We start from the raw sequence: 21,325 nt of genomic DNA on the forward strand, positions 1-21,325 counted from the left end.
CCTGTGTCATTCCACTTTATTGCACATAACTCTACCTATGGACTTTAATGTTTGGATTTTTTTATATGGGTGGATTATCTGAGTTAATACTAATGTCTGGTGAAAATTTCATGCAAAAAGCCTCATTGGAAGTATGCTTACTGAAAAAAATGTTGACGTGTTCAATACTTATTTTCCCCGCTGTATATATATATATATAGCCTATATGTTATAGTACATATATATATGCATATCCTTCCCCACGCCCCGTCCACTATGGGTATGTGAAAAAAAAGTCACACGCACACACACACACACACACACACACACACACACACATACACACGCACACAAAAATACATTCACCACACAAACACACACACACACCTCCCCCAGTATGTTTAAAGTGAAACTCAGAGACGGAAGCCACATTTTAAAGACTCAGAGGTTAGGAGAGAGACACACTGGAGCTGCTGGTGGACTCTGGGGTTTTACCATTTTAGAAAGTAATTTATTTCAAGGAATTCATGCTCAGAGATGTTCAGTTATGTTAATGTATCTATAGGTTAGATTATAGAAACAGGTACCAGACTTACAGTTTGTCAGTTTGTGATTTTACAGAACTGTCCTTAAATTGTAGACCAGGCATTTCTCCAGCTTTATTGTTTTTTATCTCGATCAGCATGAGGGTCTTTACCTCCTCCATCTTGCTCCTGCTCTCAGGTGAGTGATGTCACATCTGTGATATTGGACATTAGGTCTTACTGCTCAGTTACGCCAGAAGAAGGGATGAGTTTCCTTAGAAACAGGAAGTGAGAGAACAGAGAGAAGTGGCAGTTTCCTGTGTGGTATGGTAATTTTGGTTAACTTTGAGTGTAACTTAGTTTGAGTGTAAATGGAAATTCTAATTGGAATGTTTTATTCAGGGGAAGGCTTCTTTATCAGAAATCGTGAAGTGTGAATCAATTTGCATAGGCCCCCAACATGTGAACAGAAATGGATAAACTTACTGATTGGTACAAAAAACGGGTTGTGGCTCTAAAATTGGTTTCCCTGTTCACATAGTAAGGCAGCACAAGACGCAGCTCAGGAGGAGAATTGCATTTCTACCAGAAAGACTCAGTAGACAGGATAAGACTAAGTGACAAGTTTACTGTGTGAGTGTAGCTTAGACATTGAACATTAGACCAGAATGACTATAGTAACAGTCTTTGGCGTAGATCCTTGTCTCTAATCCATCTTATGGCAAGTAAATCTACATGCCGCTGGGAGAAGGAGCTACCCTCGTACCTCGTACAGGGACCAACTGGTGGCGGTGGCTGAAGGGCAAGATGACCAAGTAGTTGAGACATGGACAGAGGTTTTCTGGATGTAATTTGAGGTTTGGGGTTTGTGTTTACAGTTTAAATAAAAGGGTGGAAGGTTTAAATGTGTTTAAGCTATTGGGAAAAACAGCAAAAAAAGTTTATTGTCATGTAGTATGTGTCTTACTCACTTATACTTACTTGTCATAAATGGTGATGGATAATCAATACAGCTGATTGGTCTTCTACAAGTCATTCTCTCACCCCCGCCTCTCTCTCTCTCTCTCTCTCTCTCTGTCTGTCTGTCTCTCTCTCTCTCTCCCTTTCTTCTCTCCATTTGTTAGGAGTGAGCTTGGTATGTTGCCTTCAGACACTGAGGGGTTATGTAAGTGGAAGAGTGGACATCCCATGTGATATTAATGTAGAAATTAAAATCCAATCAGTTGTCCTACAGAAAATGAACATTAGTAATTTACAAAAGGGAGATATTCTCTATACTTTGACTCAACAACTAAAGACATCACTGCAACCATACATGATCTGATCAGAAAAGATGCTGGGGTGTACTGGTGTTTAACTGCAGACTATAGTGACAATGATCATTATACAGATCCAGTGCACCTAGAGGTGGAGCACCGTGAGTTACAGAACATTTTAACAAGATAAATCCAGATCTGGGTCATTAGATTTCCTCCAAAACTTCACACATTATCAGGCTAACTCCCCCTGGTCCCTCCCTCCTCTGTTTCTCCTCCCCCTTCCTCCTTTAGCCCCTCCCACCTCCAAACCTCCACTGACTGCAGGAAGTACATCAGCACACAGCAGCTATACAGGTAGGTGGAGGAGGAGTTACATACTTATTTATCGTAAGTAACACACACCACCATAGGAGGTAGGCTTATGCTAAGACTATAGGCCATAGACCATCTATCTATCTATCTATAAAGCAAGAAGCTATAGCTGTGTGTCTGTGTGTCTGTCTGTCTGTCTGTGGCACGCATATCTCGCTGACCGTTTGTCAGACTGATTTCAAACTTGGCAGGTGTCTTGCTATGGGCATGAGTAAGTGCAGAGCCAAATTTGATGCAAAAGATATCGTTAAATATATCGGTAAAAGAAGCACATTGGCTTTCGCCGCTAGCCACTCCCCCTCCCACACACCACTGTACTGTAAGCTACCAGTGAGGATAGAAGCAGGGCTTTGGCTAAGCTGGATCAGTGTAAGTTATACGGGTAAAAACGTAACATGTCTGACCTAAACAATAAAGTGAACTCCACGGATTTTGCAACACGCCAAGCAGTGTTGGGAGTAATGCGTTACAAAAGTAATGTAATTACTGTAATATATTGCTGTTTGCGGTAACGCGGTAATGTAAGGCATTACAAAAAAAATTTGGGTAATATTTACTCGGTACAAACTTCAGTAACGCGCGTTACAATGCAGTTTAACCCAAAATTAAGCGCTTGTTTTGTTTTGATACATATTCGCAAACACCATTGGAGAACAACAGAGGAGAAAAAATCCGCGCAAAATAGTAGAACGTTATCTCCTGATACTGGTTGAATATGACTGTGGCTGCAGCAGACTGCAGGCAGACTCTATTTGCGGTATGGACATAAGCCTACGCTCATTATTTTCAGCTTGTCAGAGACAAGGCTATGAAGAACATAATAGTTAGTACACTTGCGAAACCGAAAGATCTCTCAGCTCGCGAAATAGCACAAGTAAATTAATGAAACATCTAAAGTAGTGCCACGCTAATCTTTTTGATTCTTGATAAAACACAAACTATGCTGTTGTGCATGTCAGCTTTAGGCTGTGAACTTAAATTGAAGAGAATAAAGGGATAGAAATGCAGAAAAAGATTGTGTAGCCTGGCAGTGCCACCGCTCCCACCACGCGCATCACACACTTTGCGTTGGGCACCCAAATGTAACCAATGAATAGTAGCTTTACTGCAAACTGCGTTTCACTCTTCATCAATAACGTTTACAATGTCAAAATGCACTAACACGATGTTACATGCAAGTTTGATACCTTTTGGTTTCTCTCAATCACCACGTAGTACTAGAATTGGTGGGTCTTCAATCATTCGTTTTCCAAGCATTTAGGCTACATGAAGCACATGATATGCTGAGTCGACTGAAACGCATTCCATTCAGATAGCTAGGTGGATACCAGGCTCATAATTCACATGTATTCGCAAAACGAAATGTGAAGCAACATGTCATTGCATACTTCCATTTTCAATGAAGGTTGCTTAAAACAACTTAACATTGTGCATATTATTGTTAATATTGTGCTATCAATGTAACTCAAACAAATAAGGCTTGTAAACAAGAGCTGGCAAAAGGGCATTATGACAACGTAAAGATCAATGCTCTTAAAGTGACAGTGCACCATTTATAAGTAAAACAGCATTTCTTCAGAAATTAATGTTTAAAAATACACAGTAATGGTCTGTAAATAATAGGCCTTTTATTTTACTTTAGGTGTTTGAGTTATCATTTAAATGTCACTCACTCAAAGCCACTCACTTAGGGCACCGAAATGGCCAGCAGGCCACCATCTTGACATGTCTTTATTAAAGGAACCGTATGTAAAAATTGTATTTCAATTAATCATAAAATTGCCCTGATATGTCACTAGACATTAAGAAATCATGTTCATTTCAAATACTTATATCACTGACAACAGTAGTCTGGCCAGGATATTGTCATTTAAAAAGTGAAGTTGGAGCCCTCAACTGATGTTGATGTTGTCATGTTGTGTTTTGGCCTAATGCGCCACCCTCCACCTATCTACTAATCACAAAGTCAGTAGTGTTTCGTCATCCGGTTGCCAACTCTGCCAGTCAGAGGGGAGGGGAAGGGGATACACCGCTCTACAGTAATTTGAAAGTGATTGTAGTACCCGTTTTGGCCACAATCTTACATACGGTTCCTTTAAGCTTTGATTTACAATATAGTAGGCTCTCTATTGATTTTAATGAGTAGGCCTAGGCCTTAAAGTTACAGTATTTCTATCACAATTGACCTTTTGTCGGTTTTTAACAAAATTCTGACTATGATTGTTCCTTGTATTGCATTATGAGCACTTAAGCCTAGCTCAGTCATTATGCTAAACCACATCTCCCTCCATTGGAAGAGCAAGCTGCATTGAGCGTAATAAACTGCATTTAGAATGGCAAATCCATATTTCTAGATATTTTGGTGAAAGTAACTTAAAAGTAATGCAATAGTAGTGTAATGCCTTACAATTCAGAGACAGTAATATTATAATGTAACAAACTACTTTGAAATGACAGTAATAAGTAATGCATAGTACATTACGATTTTGAAGTAACTTGCCCAACACTGACGCCAAGACACACAGGTATGCAGTGGCTCTTCAATCTTCAAAATGACGTAAAAAATGATGTGCAATAAACGGACACTTCGAATAGCCCAGGCTACTTTGGACTGTCTTTAGACGTTGAATAAGCAAACGACAATTCCAACTGCAAGGTCCTAAATTGAAACGAGCGATAATGGTCCCGAATTAAAGAACGTCTCAGAATGCCACACATGCAAAGCATAACCAGCGACAAGCAACGAGTGGCAGAAAGAGTGTGATGTCACTTATAGGCCACCAGAGACTGTTGTTGAGTCACACCGTTGCAAATTCCATATGATGCATCATTCCACAAAATGGTTTGTTTTCTCTATCATCAAGTTATTCAATAGGCTAAGCATATAGCCTTGACTCAAAGCAGCTGTTAGGATTATGAAATTTTGATTTGTAAAAAATGTCACATGTAGCCATGCTTAAATTCTGCTCACTTCACATTTATTATATTATCTGTAGGCCTATTCATTATTGAATGCTTACCTGGAATTATGTTTTTCCCTATTCTATTTTCAAAGCAGGCCTACCTGCAGGCATGTAATTGGGCTACAGGAATAGCATGTTTGAACGGGCACTGCACTAGTAGCTATTAATTATGTAAGAGACACATCAACACAATTCACTCACTGCATGGTTTGCCCAAAGTGTTTAAAGGGGGTTTGGAGCTAAATCCAACTGTCATAGTTCTTTATTCCACCCATCACATAGCGTTTGAAGACAAGACTTGATAACAAGATTGTGATTGTCATAAAATGAAGCTTTATGTTTTGTAAATAAAAATGTATCAGCACACAACCACTTCTCAGGTACCGGCAAAACTGAAGTGCATTCAAATTCACAAACAAAGGCAAACTCTAAGCAGACAAAAAACTGTTTGGAGATGTTTGTGAACCTTTGCCTTTGTTTGATTGTGAACACTTTCAAAGGAGGAGGTCGTTCTCCGCAGACATAGGCCTAAATAGACACTTAACTAAGGGTTAATGTTGACGAGGACATTATTCCACAGAATCTTTAAAATTGAACCATTCAAGGAAAACATGTTCCTCTTGAACGTCCATCTCTTTTAAAAAAATTTGAACGCCCCTCAGACATTCACACACAAATGTGTTTGCTACTATCCATACAGGTGACACACACTCATCCAGAAACACAAGAGCTCCAGAGTTGGAATCAACATCTGCGAACAATACAACACATTCACAAGCAGGTAAATGCTCTATGGATTGGCAGTGCTCTATCAATCAACATATGTACAAGGGAATTTAAATACAACACACTCACACGCAGGTAGGAAAATGATACATGGATTCACTTTCTCCTGCTCTGTCATCCCCCCCCCCCCCACACACACACACCTCTCTCTCTCTCACACACACACACACACTCTAGATAATTCATAGTGTGTTGAGAGTGTTCTCATTTCCTATCATGGCGGAGAGTGCTAAAGAGGAAGCCACAGCATCCACTGCAACCCGATCACATCACATGTCCAACCACCAGGAAATGCTCAAATACTATTTAGAGCAAACACTGACCCTTCGGTTGCCTTTGTCAAGCTTCCTTTTATATATTTTTTTTACCTTAATATAACTGCTTCAAAGTCATTTGATGGTAAACAACTTGTAGTTGGGGAAATGACACGGCTTCCCAGCTGGACACTACCCCTATAGGGACTTCAGCTATACACTACCCCTATAGGGACTTCAGCTACTGTATACACTATCCCTATAGGGACTTCAGCTACTGTATACACTACCCCTTATAGGGACTTCAGCTACTGTATACCAGTGTTTCCCAAAGTCTGGGTCGCAGGAGATTTTATTTGGGTCGCCAGCACAATTTATGTTGTGTAATAGGCCTAACTGATACCATTTGTCATTTGATACCAGGAAAGCTAACAGTTTTCTATTAGGATGTAGATTGTTAACTACAAGGCCGTAGTCATGATGTCAACATTGGGGGGGACCAAATCTGTGGTGGGGTCTGAGGGACCCCCAAACAGAATTTCAATACATTTCCTACCATGCAAAAATATTATTAAAAATCACAAACAACTCGGTGAGTTTTGTGAAAAGAGAAGGGTGGAGAAGAAGCAACTTCACTGGTCCATCCCTGGACCCGTGACTCCATTTGTGTTCAAAATGTATACTTTAAAGGTCTCATTCACTGAGAAACCGTTTAATACTTGTTACTTTCGAAATACTATAGCTCACTCCAAGTTATGCATGCTGCACGTGAAAATGATCTTCTACCCCCATTGCCCGCAGTAGCCAATGAAAGAAAATACACGGAAAAACAAGCGAATCAGAAAGAGCCCTTCCCAATGACAAGGAAGGGAAACTGATTATTCATGGCCTCGCCCACCTTGGCTTGTGACCGCCTACAGGAAGACTGGAAGATTTTGCGGCTAGGGGATTGTCTCTCTGCAGCTAGGAGCTAACAGCAAGTTGCTAACATAGCGGAAAAAAATCGTGCCAGTGTTATTTGTGGCAATAACACATCAATGTTGCATGTCTTGCCTTAGAAGCAAGAGTTGAGGAAGAAATGGTTCGGATTTATCGTTGGAACATCACCACCGAAGTAGTGCAACATTAGTTCTGTGTTCCAATCATTTCGACCACACTCACTGCCTACAGTTAGAAAGTGGTTTTGCATCGATGTTCTGAAAACCTGGCTCTGTACCGTCATGACGATCGACCACCAGGCTCACAGGCTGTAAGTACAAACAAACTTTTCCACCTAACGTCTGTTACAAAATAGCATGTTCATATTCTTCACGTTAGCATGCATGAAAAGGGTACAAGCTAGGCTTAGGCTAGCCTATATTACAGGAAGCTACACCAGGCACGTAACTGAAGTGTTCTGTTCGCGACGTGTAAAATCAGAGAATGTCTAATAGGAAGGGCTCTGGTAAAATCCATTAAAGGAATGGTCTATTTTCCCGAACGTAGCCTACAGGCCACTAACACACCAGGTGTAGCTACTTCCATTGATTAGGCCTATTGGAAGCTATTGTTGCAGTACATAACGCGAACGGAATGCTTCAGTTACGTGCCTGGTGTAGCTACACTCATAAGAAACTGACCACACTACCCAGAGATTTAGCTTGTTGAACCTATAATCTTCTAACCTAAGCGTTAAACCACAAATAATAATATTAGCAACAATATCTTATGCTCAACTAAGTACGGGTATTGTTCTAGTCTGAACAGGGAAAATCAAAAACACAATACCCGTGCACTAGGATAAGTTGCTATCACTATAGAGCTCAGGTATTTACACTTCAGTCTAATTTATGTCGTCTTGCCATTATTACATTGACCTTTGTACTGTAGGCCTGCAATGATGTTTTGTTTGATTACTTGCTGTTTACTTAGTGTTTTGTATGTCTTCCAGAGCACATCCTCATGTCAGGCTACACAGCTTTCTAGCCTACATTAGGTCATCACGTTAAGGAAAGGTTTGTGATCTAACTTTTATTGTTGTGCTAGTTAGTTTCTAGAAGTCTTTTTCTAGTAGGCTAATACAGGTTCTTATGTGCTCGTCAATGTTTGGGAAAGTCAATTCATGGGTTTCTTCAGGTTACTTTCCACAGGTGTATAAAATCAAGCACCTCGATTATGAATGCAGACTGCATGGTGCTTGATTAATACACCTGTGTAAATGGACCTGATGAAACCCATGAATTGCATAACAGATAGAATTGATATTACCGAAAGTCTTCTTGTGGGTGTGCTACTTAGTACATCATACACCTTACCACAGTCACTAAAATATGTTTGTTTCCATTGTGCCAGTACAGTTTTGTGTGAGATAGTGAATGTCCTGTGTACTATTAGTATCTTGTAACTTGACAGTAATACACATTTATTTACTTTAGGTACCCAAACAGAATACTTCATGAAAAGTATGAGTATTGATACAAGCACTTCGGGTACACCATGGGCATGGGGGCCTGCTACCTCTACTGCCATCAAGCCTCTTCATCCAAGGCCAGCTAGAAGACCTCGGGTTGATCAAGAGGAGGAGGAGGAGGATGAAAGCGACATCTCCACAATAACACCTATGGCCCAGCACAATAACACCTATGGCCCAGCACAATCAAAGAGCAATGTAATAGAATCATCACAGCCAACGAATGTGTTTTGTGAGTTGTCCCTTCGGATCCCCAGGACAATACAAGCCGAAACAACAACTCAGACCTTTTTCCCTAAATAATCCCAGCACCATCTTACAAAGGATCTGTAGGCCAGATGTCTGCATCGTCTGGCAAAAAGAGGACATTGTTAATTCTGTGCATAGTTTGGATGTTCTTGTTTTGTGTTTGCCTTATTTAATAGACTGCAATATTACTATTTGTCAGTGTTTCACGGACCACCTAGCAAAAAAAAAAAAACAGTAGACCTACTGTGGTGATTTTATCTAGACATAATAATAATACTTATGTGTGTGTGTGTGCTGGTTTATTAGGAACATTCCATTTACTATAAAGGTGTTGTTTGTGCAACTGTTATGCAACATTTACTGGAAGTCATGAGACTGAGCTGTCAAAGGCTAAGAGTGAAAGTAAAAACAGGGCCTGGGAGAGAAAGGTGCTTACCAGAAGGGCATAAATAGAAGGGGCTAGCAGAAGAGGAGATGCAGGGACCCTCCAGAGAGGGAAAGTGAAACCAAAGTTGAAGTGACACATAGAACCAAATCAAAACATACCCTGCCTGGCAACAGATTACACATAGAACTTGATCACATGTATTCTGCCTAGCAACACACATTTTTTAATGTTTGTATGAGAAGGAGTTTCCACCAATATCTCAAGTCCCAAAACGTTCTGATTGGCTAAAAGGGGCCTGGTGACGTTCCTGGTGATAGGAACGCCTCTCAGGCCCCTGAGAGCATAAAAGAGAGAGCTCGGGCACATTCAGATCAGATCTCATCGGGGTAGCAGCTGCAACTCATCACTCTCTTGCCTGACGGTTCAGTCCTGACATTGTTTGGATTGTATCATCACTGCAATACGGTGAATAAAGGATCGATCAACAGTCTTCAGCATTTCTCGTCTTGGTGTTCTCCTTCGGGTCTTTGACATCAGAGTGCTAGTTGGATTGGAGGTTTCGGGAAGTGGATAATTTCCACGACAGATCTGGAGGTTCTACCGAGATTTGAAAGGATTCAACAGGGGAAGCAGTTCCGTCCCGGGTGAAGCAGACTTCTCCAGTGCAGCTCTCAGGGCCCAAAACAAGGTAAGCGTTTTGCTTATTATTAGGAGAGCTGTACTGTGGGAGTCGGTGGGTAGGCCGGGAAGGGGTGTTTTGCCTGAATCCTCAAAAGAATAGTGGAGACACAAGACAGAGATTGGGTTGTACTGTTGATCTTAAAAAGCGTTTTGTGATTGTGAAAACCGGTTAAAAGTAGTTTTCAAGGAGAAAACTGAGTTAAATGGCCATGTAATGATTTCCAAGGAGGAAATCTAGTTTTCAAGGAGAAAACTGAAATAGTGTTTTAATTTCCAAGGAGGAAATCTAGTTTTCAAGGAGAAAAACTAAAATAGTATTTTGTGTAAAGGGAGCACGGGCTGCCCTAAAATATATGTGTGTTTCAGAGAAAAGAACGGGTTAATAGGTAAACTGCAATATTAGCTGTGAGTTAAAATGTGTAAAAAACTGTCCTGAACAAAAGGATGATGAACAAAACATATTTTATCATAATTTGTTGTTGTTTCTGTAAAAGCTGAGTGTGCGCCGTTGTGTTTTGTTTTGTTGCCTGGGCATGGGCCCACAATAGATGCAAGACAAGTACACATACACATTTGAGGTAGAGGAGTTCGGCGAGGGAAGGAGGATCGTCACACTGACAGACGGACGTCAGACTCACATAATCGAAGCCGCTGCGGGCATTTTCATAAGAAGGTTGCACAACAACCATAGTCTGAACATAAGAAGATTGTTGCAGCTGTTGGAGGTTTTTGCAGATGCCCCCCCCGAGCCCCGTGCTAGAGCAACGGTGCCCAAGCTTAGGATTGTGAGAGACCATAGGCCAGAGACCCTAGGAGAAATCCTTTACCGCCTTGAAGTTTCTGACGATTCAGGTGAGGGAGAGCCCGACACAGACTCCTTAGAGGAGTTCACTCCAAACAGTAGTGTGGGAGATAGAGGCAGACATTGGACAGGGGGAAGCCAGTGCCCCACCAGAGACAGGCTACAGCAGCTTAGGGTCAGAAGAAGAGGGGCGCCAGGAGTCAGATCAGGGGGGTCCAGTGAGAGCTCCAACTCCCTATCCAGGTAACACCGTATCTCACCAGTTGATCCACAGCCCATTCCGTATAGTCAATAGCCCAGCCACTCCCCGATATAACCCACCACCCTCTGTAAGCTACAGCCCAACCAATCCCCAGTATAGCCCAAGCCAAAGCCCCACTGTGTCTCAGCCTGAACAGGAGCCAGGGCAAGAGAGAGAGCAGGGAGAGGTTCACGGCCCGGCTGAGCCCCAGTCAGTGCAGGATATAGAGCGGGAGGTGAGGGAGATAGTTGGCCGAGACAGAGGTAGGCTGGCCAGTTTTATGAGAGGGTCTTTGTCAGTGTCAGTATTCTGGAACAAGGAAGGAAACAGCAGGGACAAGTATTCAGTTCACATTGATCAGTTTGACAAATACGGAGGAACCCACTCCAGGCTAGGCACCCGCGTAGCGCCATTGGCCCTGCAGACAGTGATAGAGCAGGTAGGAAAGTTTGTGGGGGTAAACACAAGGCCAGTGGTTGACCAGCTCTTTGCCCCACCTGAGGGCAGAAAGCGCAAGTTTGAGAGAGATTCTCCAGCTACAAGGAGGAGAAGGACAAATAACTAGGGGAAACAAAAAGGGGGAGGTACTGCTGCAAGACCTCTATAACGACTGCTTAGCTGAATAAAATTCCATAATAACTGCTTAATAAAAACTTGTAATCTGCTGATTTTGCTTGAAGTGAAAAGTTTTGTACTTGCTTCAATAAATAAAAGAGGAAATAAAGCCAATAGATGTACTTTGTGAAAAAAAACAAAATAAAAGGTTAAAAGGTAATTTTGAGTGAAGAAATATTATTGAAAAGAAAGGTAAGGACTCAAAGTCCCCGCTGATAAAATAACGTTGGTAAAATAAAGAGGATAGTTATAATAATAGATAAAAGTCAGGATTTAGAGAGAATAAACAGGGTAACGCCCACAAATAAGCGAATGAACTTAGAAAGTAAGTGGCATATCACGTTCATTCGACAGCAAAATAATAAGTGGTGCGTATTTACAAGAAACCGAGAGGGCCTAGTGAGCGGGGCATATAGGTGCCATAGTTACACAGAGCTACTGGAGAAAGTAGAATACCTGATAGGGAAAGCTTACCCATTAGAGTTAGGAACGCCTATGGACACAAGGAGTGACGATAGTGACACGTCGGATTAGCAAAGGTTGGGGAACCCATTAGGCAGGTCCAGGAGAAACTTTGAAGGTATATGGAACATCAACGACAAAACGTGATCTGGACCATAGATATCACTGAGTACGGCGAGCACGATTGGAAAATAAGCATCCGAGACCGAGAGGATCAGGAACAAGTGGGGTACGTAGGGCGGTTCCCCTTTGGGTGCAGATTTCCTTTCAGGTGCAGAAATCGGGACGAAATAGACGAGAAGGCAGCACTTCCCCTGGTGTATGAGCTAACCCCTTTTACCCTGCCACAGAAAAAACCAGAGGGAGCACAGCCCCAAGCAGCCGGGAGCGAAGAGGGAGCCATATCCGGCAGCTCAGAAATAAAAGAGACGTGGACAATAAGGGTCGCGGAAAGCGGAAATAGAGGGTGGAACGTGAGCGCCACAAGCGATAAAGGAGAGGTGCTCGAAGGAGGAAGGGCTGAACTAAATACTGTCCTTGAAGACTGGGGAGAGGTAAGGGACACCATACTATATACAATAAGCGACCTCCGACTGGACTGGGAAGAGAAGGACCAGAACAGGTGCCGGAGGGAAAGAGAGAGGCAAGACAGGGGGGACTCCCTCAAGCGCAGTCGTAGGGAAGAAGAAGACAGGGAGTTTGAAGAAGACTACTTCAAGTCGATGTGGGGCAATAAGGTCTACCATTTCACCGAAGACGCTGACATCTAAAAAGAAAGTGACACATCAAACCAGCAGAGACTCAGGATAAGGACAGAAAGGATTCTAAGAAGTATATGGAACAGGGACAGCAGAACATGCTCTGGGCCATAGATATTGTTGAATACGACGAACACGACTGGGAGATAAGCGTCAGAGACGGAAAAGGCCAAGAATACGTAGGATACGTGGGTGAAGTCCCCTTTGAGTGCAAATTCCCGTATAGGTGCAAATATCGAGACGACATAGACTTAAAAGCAACGCTTTCGTTGTTGGGGGAACTAACCCCTAATAGCCTGCCAGTGAGGAAGCAGGAGGAACCACAGCCCCAAGCAGCAGGAAGTGAAGGAGGAACTACATCGGGTGAGAAAAGTGGACAATAAGAATCTCCGAGCACGGGAGTAACGGGTGGAGCGTGAGCGCAGTGAACGATAAAGGGAAGACATTTGAAGAAAGAAGAGGCAAACTGAATACTGTCTTCAAGGAGTGGGACGACGTGCAGAATTCTATACTGTATTTAGTGAGCGACCTACGGCTGGACTGGGAAGAAAAAGACCAGAACAGGTGCAAAAGGGAGAGGGAAAGGCAATACAAGAAGGACTATCTTCTGTTCTGCACTGACCGAGAGGACATAGCGGAATAAGAAAGGAGAGACTACGGCCTCGACTTCTAAAGAAGATGGCGACCAGAGTAATGACACCCTTGGAGGAAGTAGTAAAGGAGAATGCCATTGCTGAGAAAGACGTAAAGAGCATCAACCATAAATGGTTCCTGAGATACAAAGGAGACCACACAGCATGGCCAAAGGAAGGATCACTCAACCCGACAATAATTGCGCAGATGAGGGAGAAAATTATGAACTACAAAGGCTATGACAAGAGCACACGGAGGCAGGAAAAGAGGGAGAAGGAGTTGAACACTCTGGAGGCCTTCGCAAAAATATCGGAAAGGAAGAGGAGGCAGAGGGCTGACCAGAGTGACACACCGCCCGACACTCCGCCCACAACGCCCATCACAGAAAAGTGCCCCCAACTACAGCCCACGAGAAGGGAACTGGATGCTTTGACTCAAACATCAGAACCAGGGGCTCCACCCATGGAGGAGCCACGTCCTCCCCCATACAGGGAAAAGGACAAATTATACCCGGATGTGCCACGAGAGGAAGATAACGCGCGGGAGATATTCCGACGCCTGGAGGAAAGAAACCCGCGGGCCCTGGCGATACAAGCACCAGTGTATGGATCACAGGCCCCAACGGTGCACCTGGCAGTGCAGGCCCCGCTAGTAGTAAAAGGAATCACACTGGAAGGATCCTGCGCGGAGGTACTGAAGGAAATAAAGAGGATAAGGAGAGAGCAGGCTCACCCCCAGTCAAGGCCATCAACACCCCAGCCGGCGTCTGTACGACCATCCCCACCATCATCCCCCACCGGGACAACAATCCCAGAATACCTCCTGGAGGGCACAGTGCCGGATGGAAGGAAGGAATGGACAGGAGGAGAAGAGGCTATGGAAGAGCAGGTGGTAAGTGATTTCCACGCAAGCACAAAAGGACATTGGGAGACAAATGGATCCCCGGTAACCAGCCCTCAAGAGCCCCACTGGGAGAGCCAGAAGACGGGCGTGGGTGACCCGGAAACTGGAAGAAGCGGACCCCCACGCCTCCCAGGCCAAAGGGAGGAGCAGGCCCCTGAGGGGGGAGAGAAGGAACAGAGACAGTGGTATGTAAATCTGTGGGACCACCTGGAGGCAGTCATGAAAAAATGGGTGAACGCCACAGGGGACGAGGAGAAAGAGGCCCAAGATAGAGAGGCCCTGAAAACCCTGGCCTGGGTAAGGTCACAGGTGGACAGGGAACCTGTGATGGCGGGGTGCAGAGAGCTATGGCGGGTGTAGGAACTTAAAATTGTCTAGGGATTGTTTCAGAAATGAAGTCTCAGTCAGCCAGGAGTCAAGTCAGAAATCTCAGAGAGCTTTATTCACGAATCCGGAGACCTACGTCGTGTTGCTAACAGACGCAGTCTGATGTTACAAACAGAGAAACACTTTTTATACTTCACTGACAGTTCAGACAAGACATGACATCTCCATTAATGGTACGCAAACTTGTTTACGACATAGTTAACCAAAGAGTCAACCATATCTATAAGGCTGTATCCCATAACGACCAAGGGCCATGGAATTCAGTCAAGATTGACCCCAAGACAGTAAATAAGGTCTTAGGGCGCCAGCCGTCGAGAAGAGGCCTACCCAGCCTCCTTCGAGGACACACACACACCTAAGCCATGGTACACACATACACAGCATTGACACACGCACATACATCCAGACATCATGGCATACGCACACACTTTCAGCAAGGCTGCAACCATGCGCTCACCATGAAGACACACACACACACAGCAGGACTGCACACTCACACACCCAGCATGGCTGCGCAAACACCTTGAACATGGAATTCCACAGTTGTTAACACATAAATCTCTCCTTCACTTTCTGCTTACAGCAGCGTCTCTTTCTTCAGCTTTGCACAGACCATACCAAAAGAGTAAATGGTTGAATATAGCCTGCACTTAAATGGAAACACCTTTAAGGCCAAAATTTCTCACTACATTCCCCTCTCAGAAGCTAAGACGCTTCTGTTAAAAGAAATTATTGCCTTAAAGTGTGTCAAAATCCAAACACAGCAAAACATAATTATAATTAAACAATAAATACCTTCACACAGGATTAAATAATGCCTTAAATAATAAAAATAACACATCATCCCCAAATGGGGCACACTACATCACACACAATATTTCTAGATAAACTAGGCAGCAATTGCAACCAATTGATGAATGGCAGGAGGAGCTGCAGCTGCCATCCGGCGCTGAGCACATCCAACCAGAAACTTGAGAATCATTGCAAATGCATATAACATGATAAGTGGGATCAAGAAAGGCAGAAAAATCTTCACTATAGTCATCAAGATGTCAGTAGCCATGTCACCTAAATAATGGGACCACTGATCAAAAACCAAATCTAGGGTGGTTGGAGGAGGAGATCTGGGCACTAGGTCACGAATTTCAGCAGCTAGAGTAGTGTAATTTGCATAGTGATCGGGAACTAAGAAACAGCAGGATGTATTAACTACATGACAAAGACCACCCCTCTCGGCGAGCAGGATGTCTAGTGCCAATCGATGTGACATCAATTCAGTTCTCATCAACCGCATATCTTCACCTACCAAATTTACAGACATAGCTGTGTCATTTGCAACACTCTGCAACGCCCATGCCAAATAATTGATCTTCATCAGGGAAGCAGCAACACCTCCCCATAGGGATAAAGTCAGTCCAGCCACCTGAGCCTTAGTGGTCCAGGGATTGTCCATGACATAGCCGTTGAAAGAATCATAACCAGACCAGCTACGGATAAAGTGATTACCGTACTTGTCTATCTCCTCTACATCGCGCTTAACCCTTCCAACTTTGCGTGCTACCTGATACAAATGGTGTTTGGCATGTACAGCTACCGATGGTGAAATGGCCCCTATGAAGCATGAGCCCACGGAAAAAACTGGCCAGCGACTATATGCTTTAGTTCCACACACCCACCAATAACCATGGGGCAAAGCAAAATCAGCAAACTGAGTGACACTAAAGTCACGAGACATTCCGCTGGTAGTAACAACTAATTCACCTTTCTTTACAATTATTTCACCATCCTCTGTATCACGTCTAGTCTCAGTTTTGTTCCAACCCATATCCCAATAATGCTCACACACACTACGACCCAAAAACTGATGGTCCGCTACTGTGAGAGCGTGTATGTAAACACACACAACACCCTTGGTTTCAGTTACCGTAATGACTTGGGCGGCATGTTCGGAATGTGGACTGAAAGGTACCCCCTCGTGGACATGCAAGCTACAGTTTGTAGAAGGGAAATAAACCTCTCCGTCCCTTCCCTTCCCCCAAACATGAATGTGACCAGGGAGCTCAGATATACTGGCCACAGCTTTAGCCGGAATTCTAGCCTCTAAGTTACTTCTTCGACTAAACTGTTCCTCGTCCAGAATCAGACCACTTTCTCTAGCCCAAAGTGCATTCATTACCGTTAACATCTGATTAAAAATGAACCTCTGCTTTAACCCCTCTTGACCATCGGGGCAATCCCCATCTGGACATTCAGAAGTCAAAGCAGCTGCACAAGGAGAGTAATTTCCTGGCACGAAAGGATGAACGGTGGAAGTATCGTGCAGCAAATGACACACCCAGCAACTATCATTACTGATTAGATGCCTAGTGCGAGATGACAACATACAAGCTGTATTTCCCTTACAAATTTCATCTTCAAAGGTTTTAGATTTCTCCCTTACTCCTCCACCCAACCACAGCAACATAAACATTACCCAGATCTGCAGTATCACCCACATTTTAATTTCCATCTTTTACTTTTACTTGGCAGAATAACAAACACTCACGGCACTCAATGCAATCAAAAAGTCCAATTTTTTGAAGAACAGTTGCTCCTTGCGATGATGTTGATCCTCCTTTACCGAAACACAGCAAATTCACTTGACGAACTTTGCTGGGGAATTTTCAAAAGACCATACTCCTTTCCAAACCGAAACACAGCGAGTGGAGCTAATTCTCGCTGGGGAAGTGCTTTTTTCTCACTGTGCCACTGACACAGCAACACAGGCCCTTTCTGCGGCCTCTGTGGAATTTGTGGAATTTCCTTGAGTGGAGCTTGAAGTGTGATAAAACTCTGGGGGTTTCACCACACGGCAGTGAGACAGATGCACCCAGGTATCTCTCTCAGCTATCCTCACAGCCGTGGGAGTAGCGAGCAATACCTCAAACGGGCCAAGAAACTTGGGTGTGTGCCAATGCCGCCTCCTGTAATCTCGTACCTGAACCCAATCGCCAGGCTGCACTGGTAACTGGTCTGAACCAAACACCTGTGGCAGCGCGTTTTTTACCTGTTGGGAAACGGAGGACAAGGCAGCACACAAACCTCTCATATATCTGGCCATGTCATCTTCAGCATTTTGTAATTGTGGTGGATACATGACACCTGGAATTTTGAATGGACGCCCAGTTATTATTTCATGCGGGCTTAAACCTGTGACACGGGACGGCCGGCCCCTTTGGTAAATTAACACTAATGGTAATGCAGACACCCAGTCCAAACCCGTCTCAGCCATGATTCGTCCCAATTTTGATTTTAAAATCCTGTTCAGACGTTCAACTGCGCCCGCCGATTCTGGATGGTAAGCGCAATGCGTTCTGAAATTAATGTGCAACATGTCAGTCAATTCAGAGATAACTTGATTCACAAAATGGCTACCATTATCACTAGTCAATTTAGTGGGCACTCCGAATCTGGGAATTACATCCTTACTCAAACATTTAGCAACAGTTTTTGCATTTTCCTTTCTGCAAGGAAAGATTTCGGGCCATTTGCTAAACATATCCACGATGACTAAGCAAAATTCAAATCCCCTACACTTTTCAAGTTGCACAAAGTCCATCATTACGTGTTCCCATGGCTGAGACGGTGTTGGATGATGACTCATAACGGGCTTCAAGGTGGCCGCCGTGTTTCTCTTCATGCAAATCAAACAACGTGTACAGTATTTCACCGCTTCACTGGAAAAACCTGGAGCAAAATACATGTTAGTCACCATTTTTGTCATTGCGTTTGCGTTTGCATGATCATGACCATGAACCAATTTAGCCATCATATGAAAACAACTTGTTGGTAAAACAGGTTTACCATTCTCTTCATGTACCCATAAACCTTGATCATTTTGTATGCAATCTTTCCATTTTCGCTTTTCAGTGTGATGTGCATTTTCCTGGGCTTCTTGTAACACTTGTTCAGGTTTTTTAATCTCAATATCAATGTGTTGTGCCAAATTGAAATCTTTGTGTGTTCTGAGCCAGTCACTTGGGATATCATTACCTCCCCTCTTTGCGGTCTCACGAGCCGTGATGTCCGCAAGAGCATTTCCCAAACTGACTGGATCAGTGTTGTTGGTGTGAGCGTCACATTTCACCACAGCCACTGTCTTTGGTAACTGGATCGCTGCCAGCAACAATGAAACAAATTGCAAATGCTGTATTGGCTTACCAGTGGCTGTGCGGAAACCTCTCTCACGCCAAATCATTCCAAAATCATGTACAACGCCATGTGCATATTTTGAATCTGTGTAAACAGTAATTGTTTTACCCTTAGCCAAAACACAGGCTCTAGTCAAAGCAATAAGCTCTGCAGCCTGTGCTGAAAGATTTCCTGTCAAAGAATGAGTTTCAATAACATCATTATTAGATACGACAGCATATGCCGCACCTAAATCACCATTTTCCCTGCGGAGAGAAGATCCGTCAACATAGTAAACACAGTCAGAGTTGTCAAGTGGTACGTCAGAAATGTCAGGTCTGGGTTTGGAGGAAATCTCAATCACAGTCACACAGTCGTGAGGTTCACCATCATCAGCAGATGGCAGCATAGTAGCTGGGTTTAGAGTGGCACAGCGAGTCAAGGTGATATGCTCCTGTGCCAGCAACACATGCTGGTAACCCAACAAACGTGCAGAAGTCAAATGTGTGGTTTTAGCTTGTAACAACAATGCATGAACTTCATGTGGGACGTGGACAGTCAATGGATGCATCTGGACGAGATCCGCTGAGGCCAGGACAGCCGCCGCCGCAGCCGCCACTGCCTTTAAACAGGGTAAAAACCCAACAGCCACATTATCCAGAGTTCTGGAAATGTACGCAATCGGACGATTTTGCCCACCGTGCTTTTGACAGAGAACACCTGCTGCTGTTCCTCTGTTCTCACACACAAACAAATGAAATGGCTTGTCATAGTCTGGCAGACCCAATGCAGGGGCAGAGGCCAGACCAGCCTTCAAAGCCACAAAAGCCTTTTCACATTCGGGAGACCATGTGACTTTATCAGTTAATTTTGCACAATCATTTGCACACAACTGCAACGGTCTTCCTATCGCAGAAAAATCCATGATCCAAGCTCGACAATAGCCTACCAATCCCAAAAAGCCTAACACCTGTTTCTTAGTCAAAGGCCTGGGACACTGTGTAATGGCATAGACACGACTAGGATCAAGTTCTCGCACGCCAGGACCCAAAATGTGGCCCACGTACTTCACTCGTGTCTTGCACAACTGCAACTTATCTTTAGAGACCTTGAGACCCGCGTCTGCAAGAAAACTTAACAAAGCTACAGTATCTGTTTGGCATGCGGGCAAAGTATTACTACAAACTAAAATATCGTCAATATAGCTGACAATAGTGCTGCCCTCTGGTGGTTCAAAATTTTCAAGACACTCATTCAAAGCAGCTGAAAACAGGGACGGGCTTGAAATGAAACCTTGAGCCAATCGACAGAACTGATACTGGCGCGAACGACCATTATCCATTCTCAATGTGAATGCAAACCAAAAACGTGACTCTTTTGCAACTGGTACGCTCCAAAACGCGTTCTTTATGTCGACGACAGAGAAGTAAGCCGCGTCAGAGGGTACTGTAGTCAGAATAGTAGTAGGGCTCGGCACAACAGATGCTACAGGCTGCACTGCTAAGTTAACACGTCTCAAATCAATCACAAAACGCCATGTGTTGTCTTTTTTCCTAACGGGGAGTAAAGGGCTGTTCACAGGACTCCCCTCACATGGCTCAACAGCACCCCTCTCGAGTAATGACTGAAAACCGGCTTTTATCCCTTCTGCTGCTTCCTGACTTAAAGGATATTGGTTCTGGAAAGGGTAAGTTTCAGTCTTTGGGGTGATGATCAAAGGACGTGCAGTACGTAATGTGCCAAAATCAAATGAATCAGTAGCCCATAAAGAAGTTGGTACCTGATTTAACAGACCCGTCAAATTTCCCTTAGCGGCGCTTGTCTCCTCCTCAGGCTTCTCGAAGCACACCGTAGGTTGTACCTCGACACGCTGCCAACATTGAAAGAAATATGCAACATTACTCTGTGAGTAATACAAGTTTGAAAAACCAACCTCTGGTTTCCAGTCAACAGACTCCACACATGTTTTCACAAAACAGTCAAAATCTTCCCATTGCCCTTGCATTTTTCTCAAAGGAATGTGGGGATGGGAGTCACTCAGCTTAAAATAGCTCTTCAAGGCAGGGTCTAGATCTACCACCGCTGCCGATTTTGTTTTACTAGTCAATGTTCCACATATGCTCAACTTCAAAACATTTCCACTATCGTTAGTCCAATTCAAATACTCATCGTCAGAACTGTGGTATGTTGCCATTGTACAGCGCAAAGACTGGGGAGTTTCCCCCTGACCAATTAACTTTACCGGTGTAGGCTGGATACAATCCTGATGCACACACTCAAACACAGTCCGTACAAGCGTGATGTTAGTCTGGAAGAAAGAGAATGCAGAATTGAGTGCAATGCCAGTGGGGGACAAATCAAGGGAGATACTTAATTTACACATTAAATCTCTTCCTAGTAAATTTTCAGGACAACTTTCACTAAGCAAAAAACTATGTGTCAACTCCTTA

At 43.7% G+C, this 21,325-nt stretch overlaps 1 protein-coding gene and 1 long non-coding RNA gene across 2 annotated transcripts in view; both read left to right on the plus strand.

Annotated features, from left to right (window-relative positions):
* Window positions 1-444: 444 nt before the first annotated feature.
* LOC143138702 (uncharacterized) overlaps window positions 445-21,325 on the plus strand; it is a 35,008-nt gene continuing 14,127 nt past the window's right edge. The window contains exons 1-4 of the mRNA XM_076299121.1: window positions 445-702; window positions 1,628-1,668; window positions 2,054-2,116; window positions 5,798-5,878. Coding sequence (XP_076155236.1) covers window positions 1,641-1,668; window positions 2,054-2,116; window positions 5,798-5,878 — 172 coding nt within the window. The 5' untranslated portion in view covers window positions 445-702; window positions 1,628-1,640. The remainder of the gene's footprint in view (window positions 703-1,627; window positions 1,669-2,053; window positions 2,117-5,797; window positions 5,879-21,325) is intronic.
* LOC143137538 (uncharacterized) lies at window positions 6,017-8,632 on the plus strand. The gene is made up of 3 exons (XR_012990009.1): window positions 6,017-7,386; window positions 8,068-8,131; window positions 8,552-8,632. It is a non-coding gene; the product is annotated as an uncharacterized LOC143137538 (long non-coding RNA).

This window comes from Alosa pseudoharengus, unplaced genomic scaffold, assembly GCF_046254945.1.
Source record: "Alosa pseudoharengus isolate Yale_2024_CS ecotype anadromous, Long Island Sound unplaced genomic scaffold, YU_APseudo_1.1 YU_APseudo_1.1_scf_21, whole genome shotgun sequence".
NCBI lineage: Eukaryota > Metazoa > Chordata > Actinopteri > Clupeiformes > Clupeidae > Alosa > Alosa pseudoharengus.